Source organism: Poeciliopsis prolifica, unplaced genomic scaffold, assembly GCF_027474105.1.
Source record: "Poeciliopsis prolifica strain line A6 unplaced genomic scaffold, Auburn_PproV2 SCAFFOLD030, whole genome shotgun sequence".
NCBI classification, from domain to species: Eukaryota; Metazoa; Chordata; class Actinopteri; order Cyprinodontiformes; family Poeciliidae; genus Poeciliopsis; species Poeciliopsis prolifica.
Genome location: NW_026562405.1, coordinates 904435 through 915783, shown reverse-complemented (window position 1 = coordinate 915783; position 11349 = coordinate 904435). Strand labels below are relative to the sequence as shown.

General features: G+C 36.0%; 1 protein-coding gene across 3 annotated transcripts in view; it reads right to left on the bottom strand.

Annotated features, from left to right (window-relative positions):
- arhgef10la (Rho guanine nucleotide exchange factor (GEF) 10-like a) overlaps nucleotides 1-9754 on the bottom strand; it is a 119627-nt gene extending 109873 nt beyond the window's left edge. For all 3 annotated transcript variants that reach the window (XM_055050212.1, XM_055050214.1, XM_055050213.1), the window contains exons 1-2: nucleotides 9334-9754; nucleotides 855-1121 (exon numbers count right to left, since the gene is read on the bottom strand). In XM_055050212.1, the coding sequence (XP_054906187.1) occupies nucleotides 855-1119 (265 nt within the window). In that variant the 5' untranslated portion in view covers nucleotides 1120-1121; nucleotides 9334-9754. The remainder of the gene's footprint in view (nucleotides 1-854; nucleotides 1122-9333) is intronic.
- Nucleotides 9755-11349: the final 1595 nt, after the last annotated feature.

The window sequence follows — 11349 nt, the reverse complement described above, 5'->3', positions numbered from 1 at the left end:
TTCAGAAAATTAATTCTTACACTGAGACAAATTTGCCAGACACAAATTTTTTAATGGGGATTCAGGTGCTGATTGAGATATCTCTAATTGACTCACAGAAGCTTATTTTGTCTGACATGAGCTCTGTCAGATGGTACAATAAAATCATTTGCGCAGTTAATTTCTATTGTCTTTTTTTTTTTTTTTTTTTGTTATTTTCAAGCTCCACTATTATATTTCACTTGCAACCATCATCTTAGTAATAGAAACCTAAACATTAGAAACATTAGATGAGGCGCCTTTTATCAGTGTATAAATAAAATTTCAAGAGATTTATTGTGCAAAAGTTATTTAGTCTTGGCACTGTTTTTAGATATATGCTAGTTAGTACAGCTGAATCTGAGGTAATCAGATTTACTGACAAAGAATGAAAATGGGGCTGACACATCAATGCTGAACAACAAGGTAAGGGAAAACATAACATAATGGATGCACACTACAACATCATGTAATTTCTATCTGCAAATTGGTAATTATGTCTTTTTTATTGTTGTCTTTTACTTTTAACAAACAATAGATGCATGTTGTGTGAAATTCAAAACCCAAAGGAGGTTCAGTAATAGCTTTGCAGTGCAGATTAACTCAGTAGTTTTTTAATACTTGTCGAATTGTGTGTGTAAAAGACCTCAACATTGAGACCAGCATGCACCATCAGCTACTTGTGCAGGTTCAGCAACTAACTTTTAAGATTAACCATACTGAAAAAGATTTATAATCTACTGCTACAGCAGACTAAGCATTTAATCACCTCTAATAACACGTGGTGAAGATTCATTTAGCTTCAGTTTAAATAGAACAGTCTAAAAATGAGTTACCAGTGGTGGGAATTGAAGCCACAATGCTCTCTGGTCCAGCAGGAGGTGGATGTTTAACAGGCTGTGTGCAGTCTGCAGCTACAGCACCTGATGCCTCGTTGCTGTCATTTTTTGGCACACAGACAGGTGTAATACATTTCGAGGTGATGTCTTCCTGAGCTTTTTCCTCATCTGTGCTGTCATCAAACATAAACTCTTCCCCTTGCTCTTCATCATCCTCCTCTTCATCATCTTTTGGTGGTTGGTGAGATATCGTAGACGACATTACTGTAGAGGGAGTCAATATCAAGTATGCCAAAAGTTAGTTAGCAGGTAGATCTTTTATATCATATTTACAGGAAAATTAAAATAATTGTAAAATAGCAACAAATGGACCATGTCAGCATACCATTTATATAAAAATATCACATAGTACATTATATTTTTAAATGAACATGTACCAATCTGCTAATATTTTTTATCTAAAATGTATGACAATATGTACAGTCACACTGATAGACAGTAAGTTCTTATCGGTACATTGGTAGATGTTGTTTTATTTATGAAGTTAAGTGTGACAAACACTAATAAAAGAAAAAGAAGTTGCAGGTAATTTGATGAACGAGTTTTAAAGTAAGCAGAAAATGAAGAGAATTATTCTAGGATGTGATATGATTTCCACTGAGCTTAAAACTCAAAACAAAGAATATTTATGTGCAAAATGTGTACAGCAAATATATGGGCACAAATTTCAGTCTTAAATATTTGGTATTTTAAAATCTGAATTATCTGTGATTTGAATTTTGTAAACTTAAAAACAAAATGGCTAGTAAATTGTATTTTTGTGCATCCATAAGGAGCATGTTTATACAATATCAACCTATTGTAAGGGAAGAAAAAGAAAATATTTTCTATACATACAAACATTTATATACTGCTTTTTTAGTTGCTTTTTTTAATATCTCATAACATTTTTATTTAATGTCTGTAAGCTGCTAGCATGTAAAACCTAAGTCAAATTCCTTGTTTGTGTATTCAAACATGGCCAATAAATCTGATTTCTGAAGGAGAAAAAAATATTAAGACCACATTATAACCTACAACCTGCAGATTCACCTAATGTGAATTAACATGGAGACATAAATTATGTACCCATAGCTCCCACTCGTGTTATTTAAGGCACAGTAAAAAGGTAAATAGTCTGGAAGACTGGAATGTGCTCTTATCTCTGTAAACATGCCAAAGCTGCTTAACTAAATAGCCGCATACAAAATAAATTAGAGATAAAAATAAATAAATAAAAAATCTGTTGTACAGAACAGCACTGAACCGAAATGTACTTTTAGCACTTGAGCTCCCCATAAAAAAAGGTCCTTCAGTTCATGCAGAACTGACTGTTAAAAAAAGAAAATATATAAACACGACTTTTTATTAATAAGTAGTAAAAGTAATTTACATTTCAAGCAAATGCATAAAAATAAGGAATGAATTAAAATTCAAGCAGAGTAGTAACATAAAGACATTTGAGAAACTGGCTGCTTAATTACAAAGTCAAGAAAAGGCAGAGCTATAGATTAATTAAGATATTTCCAACAACCAACACAAGTTCTCCAAAGTTGTAGACCCCAATTACCTTGGAGGGAGATTTTATCTTATCAGTGAAAACATGCCCCAAAACTTCCTTGATGTTTTGGAATTTCAGTTTAGCTACGATAAAAATGTATTAACCAAGATTCAACATTAAGTTGTTTTTGTTCCCGGATGTGGGGTGCCATGTTGGGGCTTTAAAACTAAGCAGTTCAGTGCAGAGTTTTTCACAATTTACACAGCTGATGTAGAATTCAAATAAATACTAAATACATAAAAGTCTTTGCTCCTTATTGCCAAGTGACATAAATACCTTTTATATGACATTTAAGTTTAATTTCAGCATTAGCAATTGAGGAACTATACCATACATAATAGTATGGATTTTATTCACATAATAAAGTGGAAAATTGCTCTTTAAAAGTGTTTTGTAATGAAAACTTGTTGGTTACAAGTGAATTTTCATTAATTGAAAGAACAACATAACAATGTTCACCACTGTTCTGTGAATCCTTTCAAATCTTAATCTTGAATTATTCTTTGTAGTTGTAGAAAGCAGTCCTTCTGCTTTAAATTAAAATAGGTATTTTTCATGGAGCAGATTTCCTGGAGGTGTTAAATCTTGACCAACAGTTCTTTTGTGATTTTTCAAAATGGCTTTTTACCACTTCAGAATGTAGCATCTGCTTTCCTTGCTGAGGAACATTAATTGACGTGGTCAGCACACTCTGTGCAATTTCAACAATCATAAAGAACTTGCACATGTCACATCGTTCAAGTTTTAGAAAATCTTAAAAGTAACTAATTTCTCTATGTCAGCTGGATGATTTAATGAGACGTCTGATTGAACGATTTCTTGTCTACACTTTTATTTTGGAATACCTATTTGGAGACAATTTGGAAATTAAAATCTAATGTTAATTTGTTGTGCTTCTGATTATTTGAAAGAAAAAAAACCCTCAAAAGTCTTATGACAGTAATATGCAATATTTGAAAGCAAATAGAAAAAGGAATTCTTGTTTGGGGAAAAAAAACAACATAAGGATATTGCATTAACAAGTGAGGTTGCTTGTCTACACACTTAGTGATTCTTTTGTGGCGGCATTTTACATTTTTCCACTTTTTTCATATTTTGCATATTCTTTTTTTCAGTTCTCTTTTCTCAGTGTTAACATGCTGCTACTAGTATAAACTTAGACCCCGAGGGATGAACAGAGGCAACACTTATTCAGATGTACTGGGTTTTAGCAGCAGAACAAGTTTTCCCTAACCCTGTTGCTTGAAGCCAGATCGTAACTGAAAATCTGAAAATCCAGTTTAATAAACTGCACCACATCACTTTAAAAACAGTCATTTCAAAACAAACCATGTTCTGCCAACATTTCCTTTCCAAAGATTGAGAATTAATATGGGAAAACAACTTCTGCGTTGAAATAGAAACATAAGCGAGAAAATGCCTTCTGTTTGTTTTTAGGGTGGAGGCGGCATTTTTAAGATGAGCAATTCATTCAGAAATCACTCATTTGTGTGCAACTCCAGGAGACCACTACAGCCTTAGGACCATTTTTCTTCTTCTGCATCACAAACAAAGCTATGTTGTTTATGCCACTCACTAGTCAAAATCACAATGATCCTTTTGTGGCTGGAAAACTTCTCTTCTGTTCTCAGAATTCATTGTTTCCGCATTTATCAGAGCAGCAGAGATTAGCAACAGGTCATTTTGGGTGGTCATAGCCTGTGTTATGGCTAATGAAGAACATAACTTTGAGTTACTTTTTTATTCAAAAACCAGCAATGCAAAGTTTAATTCAATTCAAAGCTACTATCCTCAGACTAAAGCTATGCTGACTGAGCAACCATTCTCAATTGTGCACTTGAGTGAGATGGAGTGAGCAAAACAAATGGACAATCTCGGGGTTGTAAAAAGCTGGTATCTTGAATTAAAGTTCTACCGGCTAATAGAAATCTGCAACCTTGAAGTCTTGCTTCCGGTGAGTTAAAACGACAGGTATCTTCGATGGCTTTTTTTTTCCTTGTTCTTTTAAGCGTATAGGTATTTGGACAGCACATCAAAAAGATTGCTGCTTAGAAAAATAAAGAGCCCCAAGAGTGGAGCTGTGTGAAAGCTATTCTTATAGGGAAAATAAGACACATCACAGAATAGAGATGAAACTACTGATACACACCCTGTCTCTGGCCTACATAGAACAAAGAAAACTCCCTCAGTGTGTTTTCAGTAATGAGTGGTGAGATGTCAGATATATGCACTGGTATAGATAGATATTGCTTCGATTTACATGGATAATGTATGGCCCTTTAGGACATTCGTATGCAGTGTAATTCAATACCATCTTGCTTTCTGTGAGATATTTCTCTGATTTGCATACAAAAGTACTTGGTACTCCTCCACCTTCTTTCCATCCAGCCTTTGATAACAGTGGTGCATCTGTTCCGTAGTTGGCAGCTGATTTATGTTGCCCAAGTCCTTCTCAGCTCCCTGTTGTATACAACTCCAGTTTAACAAGTAGCAATCCTAGGAAATCTTTATTTTTATTATAAACTTTATACCACAAACAACGTATAAGAAGTAAGTTGCATTTGAATCCCCGAATGATTTGCTGTGCTCTTTGTAGCTCTTGCAATAGTTTCACAAAGAATGTTTAACCAATAGAAAACATTTCCAAGAAGGACTAGTAAGAAACAGACGGGTATATGGATAGACAACAGCAGACAACAGCAGCTGGTGATGACTAAAAAAACACCATTGCAAAACCTAACATAAAGTTACTGCAAGCAGAAACGCTTTAAGGTTTTCCTTTTGAGAAAGTGGCACACAAACATTCCATGACAGACCACTGACAACAAAATGTACCAGGAAGAAGCGATTCTGCCTCCGGCTCTACTTCCTTCTTCAGCATCCCTGCAGACTTGCTATCAAGAGATTCTGATGTTACTTGGCCAATTTACAAACTGCAAACAGCTACTTGAGAACAGATGGAATGTCTTTTTTTTTTGCTGTCAAAAAGCATGACAATCTAAGTGGGAGGCTGTTCACAGGCATTTGTGGATTCCATGGATTCGTTTCAACACAAAATTACCCTAACGATATTTTTTTTGAACACACAGGCCCATAACTCTATGGAATAGCTCTTACAGATGGTACAGGTATTGTATGCTTAACATTAATTTAATTTCAGGTTGCCAGCTGACATTTTAAATGCAGTAATAATTTTCATACACTGTGTGATGGGGTTATTGACATGCCTTGGAGAGCCTTTACTCTTACTTTTTTCTCAGGTTTACTTTTATTTTGACAACTTCCAAGACATGCAAGAATATATTATGCATTCGGGAGTCAGTTTGGCCTTCATTTGCCCTCTGCAGAAGAGAGTCGCGTCAGTCCACAACAGCAGTGTGATGCTGAAGAAATCCCATTAATCAAGGACACAGTGAGAATAACCTCTACCTCCTATCTGCCAATTGTTCTCATCTCACAACTGTGAACTGAATGTTTTTGTGCTGTACTGTTCACATACTGAACAGAGACAACAACACACCTCTGTCAACTACAGCATTTTTATTCATCATGGAATGCATAAAAAGCTGAAAATAAAAAAAACAAACAAACAAAAAAACTATTGTGGCACAGCATCCTTAAATTTTCTTGTAAAAATAAAATGTATATAGGGAGGTTCTAAATCTAAAACAGATTTTAGATGACAAAATTTATGGATTTAAGACAATAGTCTTGTTCCTGTTGTGTATCTACATTTTAAATGGCATTTTGTTGAACCAGCACTCAAACAATAATTCATTTTAAATATGTCCATAACATGAAAAAGTATCATCAATGTTTGGAGTCTTGTGTTGAATAAGCTCCAAAAATTATTCTACAATATGCAAATATGCAAAGGTTTAAGATGCTAAAGTGAAATCTTGTTTTTTGTCTGCCCGTTTGACTGAGCTGACATCAGTTATATTAGCAAATCCATCAACATGAATTTTAGATACTGCACAAACCGAAGTGCTTAAGGATGATTCCCTTTATTGATTGTCAGACTGTTATATCCCTAAGGAAGTTGTAATTAAACCACTGTTTAAAGGCCTTGGCTGCATCTTAATATTTTTACCATCATCCTTTTCCCAACCTCTCCTTTATACAAAAAACAGTAGTTATGTTCTTATTTACAGGAATAAAGGTTTTGAAAAGCATTATGAGAATTCAAGCTTCATCATACAAACCCAGCTGAATAAAAAGGTCACCAAAGAACTACTGACTGCATCTGAGAAAGGTCTTAGATCATTCAACAACATTGAAAACGATTCTGCACACTTACATGAGACTACTGATATTTTGGAAATAGCTCTTTAGTGATTTATTTTCTTATTAATAAGGTGAGTCTTTTCAAGTTTTCTTTTTACAAATGTCACTCATGGAGTTCCTCTGGGTTCCTTTCGGGTTACTTCACTGACTTTTGTCATTTGGCTAAAATACAAGCTTGTCCAAAGGAGATGAAAACCTGAATGTTGTATTGAGAAAATTCTACACTGTATATTTTCCTTTAACAGATTTGGTGATAAAAAGAAGTAGAAGCCAACCATTTCCAGGCAAATGCACTATTGCTGCAAGAGAAATGGTATAAAACTGATATCTGATAGCAGCTAAGTCAATAAGTATAACTCCTGCATCTTCAGCAGTAAACCTCCCAAAAGATATAATCTAACAGTACCTGTTTCAATAACAGCTTTAAGAAAAGCCCGATAGCCGTGTTTTGTTAGTCTGAACTTCCCTGAGTTGTGCTTCCCATGTGCGAAGTTTTGCACCATGCAAAGCTCCATTCTAATATGGTATGAATTTGCACAAGAAAATGTTAATTAATATAAGGTGAACCCAGACTGAAGCTGACATTTTGAGCAGAAACAAGTAGGAGCCCTGCACGAACAAACCCTGCTGCTGTAGGTGATCACCAAATAGTTGATCGCCAAATAAAAATGCTAAAATTGCCAGAAAGACAGAAATTGTTCAGGATTGCTGCTGAATACATTTGCATGGAACATCCTTGTTTACAATATATCTGTATGCACAAGATCCATGTTCTCCGTCAGATTTATTTAGAAATCACATTTAGAAACAAGAAATAATTACTAGATTTCAAACTGTTTATTTTTTGCATGGAATCATCTTTTATTTGTCCGTTAGTAGTAAAATTTGTTTGCATCAACACAAGGCTGAGCGATAAATGGAAGAACACAAGATAAGCAATTATAATAGAATAAAAATAATTACAGGACTGAATTAAGAGGTACATACTTCAGTGAAAGTTCGTACCTCTGATTGTTTTCCCAATTAGAAAAGTTACACACTTCTCTAAACAAAGGCTGAATAGTCTTCTACTTATTGTTTTTGCCTGAATTAAGAAAGTTACAATATTATCATCTTGTAATTGAGTTGTATTTTCTTTGCCCTCTTAAATAAAAAGAAAAATAAATCTTGAGGTATCAAAAATGGCATTGAGAATCAAGTATTTTTTTATATATTCCAGTCAATGGAAAACATGGTAAGCTGCTTCTTTTAAAGCCCCAGTCAAATCAGATAATGTGTATAAAAATATACCAGAAAAAAAAAAGGCTGTTGATCTTCAGAAGATTTCATGCATCAATACAATAAAATCTTCCTCCAACTGTGTGGAAATCTAGAATGGAGACTAACAGAGCACATCTATAGGTAATGTGTGCTTGATCTGATTGGATCTTGGATTGTGTTATTTGGAGAGATTATAGGAAAAACTGTGATTTGTGCTTGAATAGAGAGGTGGGAGCTTTACATGGAATTTTTTTAGATAAACATCAAGAAGCATTCTTGAATTTCCTCCACAAGGTTAATGATCAGACATTCTCAGATGACTGTTATGGGGTTGTTGTGCATTACACAACTGAACATGTGGAAGGCGTGTCAGCACTATCAAATGACTCATTGTGCACTTGGGCATCAAGGCCTTGTAAATGATGGCGTGACAGGAAGTTTTATCTATTGAAAGAACAAGGCTTTCATTTGACAGAAGCCTTTGTAATAATTTCAACCCATATATGCTTGGATTGTGGATGTTTGTTGGGAGTTCTGGACTGTAACTAAGGGATGAAAGTCTTGAGAGTTTCTTACATCCGGAAAAGAAGGCTGGAACAGTGCTTTAGCCTCAAAATGCAAATTTCTTTGGTCAGAACACAGACTGTGTCAGAGGTCCCTTAGCTCCCTCCCTCTCACCCCTCTGCCCTCTGAATCCCCCCACTCTTATTCAGTAGAACGCTGCAGTTCTACTGAACTGCAGCGTGAAATCCATCCTGGGAGGGGCTTTTGTACTCCGGGAAGCAACCGTCAAAACTGGAATGGTGTAGGCCGGACCCCGGCCAGAGGATCTCTTTTTATGGCTAGAGGGACAAGAAGAGTTGTGTAGTGAAGCTGAAAAACAGCCGGCTATAGGTGTGGATTTTGGATGAGCTCAAAATCCCTCACTCATCCTGCCTGGAGTCTGTCACAGAAATTGTGGCTATCATAACAAGGCCTCCTGCTCTGTATCCCTGCTGGCTCTCTGAGGCAGGCTTAAGGTTTAATTGTCCATGATGTTGTGTAGTTTGCTAAAGGGCTTCAGTTTATCGGCCATTCCCATCCTCTGCTCTCCTCCTCCACATTTTCTTGTGCTCTCAGCTGCCCATATAGCTGTCAGGCTGCAACACAGACAGGCACAAACCAGCACACCCACCCCCAACTCCACTCCATCAATAGCCCCATTTGGACAAAGCTGCTGTCTTTGCAACATGCTAAACGACATGACAGAGGAAGGAAAGCTAGAAAAACGACAGGATGGGGTACATATACAGGCAGTGTTTCAAGGAAATAAGTAAATACACATCTCACCTTCTTGACAGCAACAGTAGACTATGTCCTCCAAGAAGCTTCAGGCACTCCCTGGTGACCCTTTAATCCTGAAAACATCCCATAAACAGTCAGCTGTTACCACAGCACACTCATCTTTACAGTGTCCTTTGAGGGCTGTGAGTGGTTGAACACAGATTTGAATTCTCCTGTGCTGTTTACTTTCCCACAACTTCTCCCCGGCACCGTGTGCACAAGCAGCTCTAGATGAGGTAACCTTCTTAGCTCCCTCCCCTTTCTGCCGCTTCCTCTTTTGCCTGTCTGGTTCTGTCCTACACTAAATCTTTCCTCTCTCAGATTATTCTTTTTACATACCCCCACCCTATGCCCCTTAGCCCATATAGTTCCAATCTGTCCTTTCTTCAGTTGTTTACCTCCTCCCACTTCACAGACCCCTGCTGCTATCCACAGAGCAGCACAAAGAAGGGCGAAGGATCGCAGTCACAGCCGGCCAATAGGAGACATGCAAGGCCATGCAACTGGCCTATAAGAACGCAAAGGCAAGGAGTTTGAACCAATCGCGAGATAAAGTGGGAAGGCCATAAGGAATTAGGGGCAATGCTGTTTCTCAGAACTTCCTGTGTAGGGTAAATGTGCTCATGGACAATGCTAGAGTAAGTTATTTTAATTTCCAGCTAATGGTTGAGATTTTTCTCCATTGGTTTTGTGTGGGAAAAAAAAATATCTGTGTGTAAATCTTTGGTAAGAGATTTAAATGTCCTTCATTTAGCTTGAAAGTACAAAGTACAAGGCATTATATCTTTATTATCCCCAAGAGACAATTTGATTTACAGCTGGCTGTCATATATGAGCATTAAAAAACATAAGCAACTGCATTCAAACTGCTCATAGGTTATAAGTCAGAGGGGTTCTCACTGAAATAACATCCCTTTTAATGTTGAACACCTTGGCAGGTTGTTTTTCATTTTAATTGAAGAAAATCAAATTTCCTCTTCAATTAATAATGTAAGTCAGCCATCTGATTTTTTTCCAGTCTCTTTGGAAATTCCCACATGACGGGAAATGCAAGAACAGGTTCAATAAATTATGATTAATTAGGGTTTCATAAAAATGATGTTAATATTTAAACTACAAACCTGGACACAAGACTGCTTGTGCTGATATTTTTGATGAGACCATTGATGTAGGTTTCTGTTTGCTTAGCATAATTATTTATAAGGAGGATTTTTTTTGTCTGTCCTATAGAAAGTACACCTAGCTCCATGCTCCCATGTTCAACTGTGACTGTTTCCTCAAAAAACTTTGGTTGCTGTTCAATTTTCCAATATCCAAGCTGCTATGAACCTTTTGTTTTACTTTGCCATCAAAGATGAGATGTGTGTGTGTGTTTTCTGTTATGAGATCAAGACTTTGCCTCTGGTCACAATCTTCTTCCTATTGAAAGGCTTATATTCTTCTTCCCTGTTGCCACATGCTTCCTATGGAGGAGGAATTACTTAAATCAATGACAAATGCAATTGTCTGAGTTAAATAAATAACTTTTTACTATTTTTATTTCATATTAATCTAATGGTAAGATTTAATTGGTTTGGAATGAATGTGCTTTTATCTGAATTTGGACAGATTTGTATTCTGTATACTCTATTGAACTGATTTATATTTGATGTAAAATGGTGCAAAATATATTCATTTCATTCTATGAAATACAAATGAACTGTTGGAGGAACAGCAGAAAACCAGTATTCCTGAAAATAAGCTTCAAATATGTGTATCTGTGTGGATTTCATGATTTTGTTTTGTTTTTCAGCTAAATCAATGCTGTATTTCTGCTGTGAAGAATAATTGCAGCCCTACAAGGCTTGAAGCAATAGATACGACCACAAGGGAAACAAGGTAATGTGTGAAGTTTAGTCAGAGTTTTTGATTGCTTTAATTAAATGAAAAGTCTTTCTCAACTCAAGCTCAATAATTCATGTACATGTCTTTACATTTTTCTGCCAGAAAAACTCCAAAGCAAGAAATGATCACACACTGAGC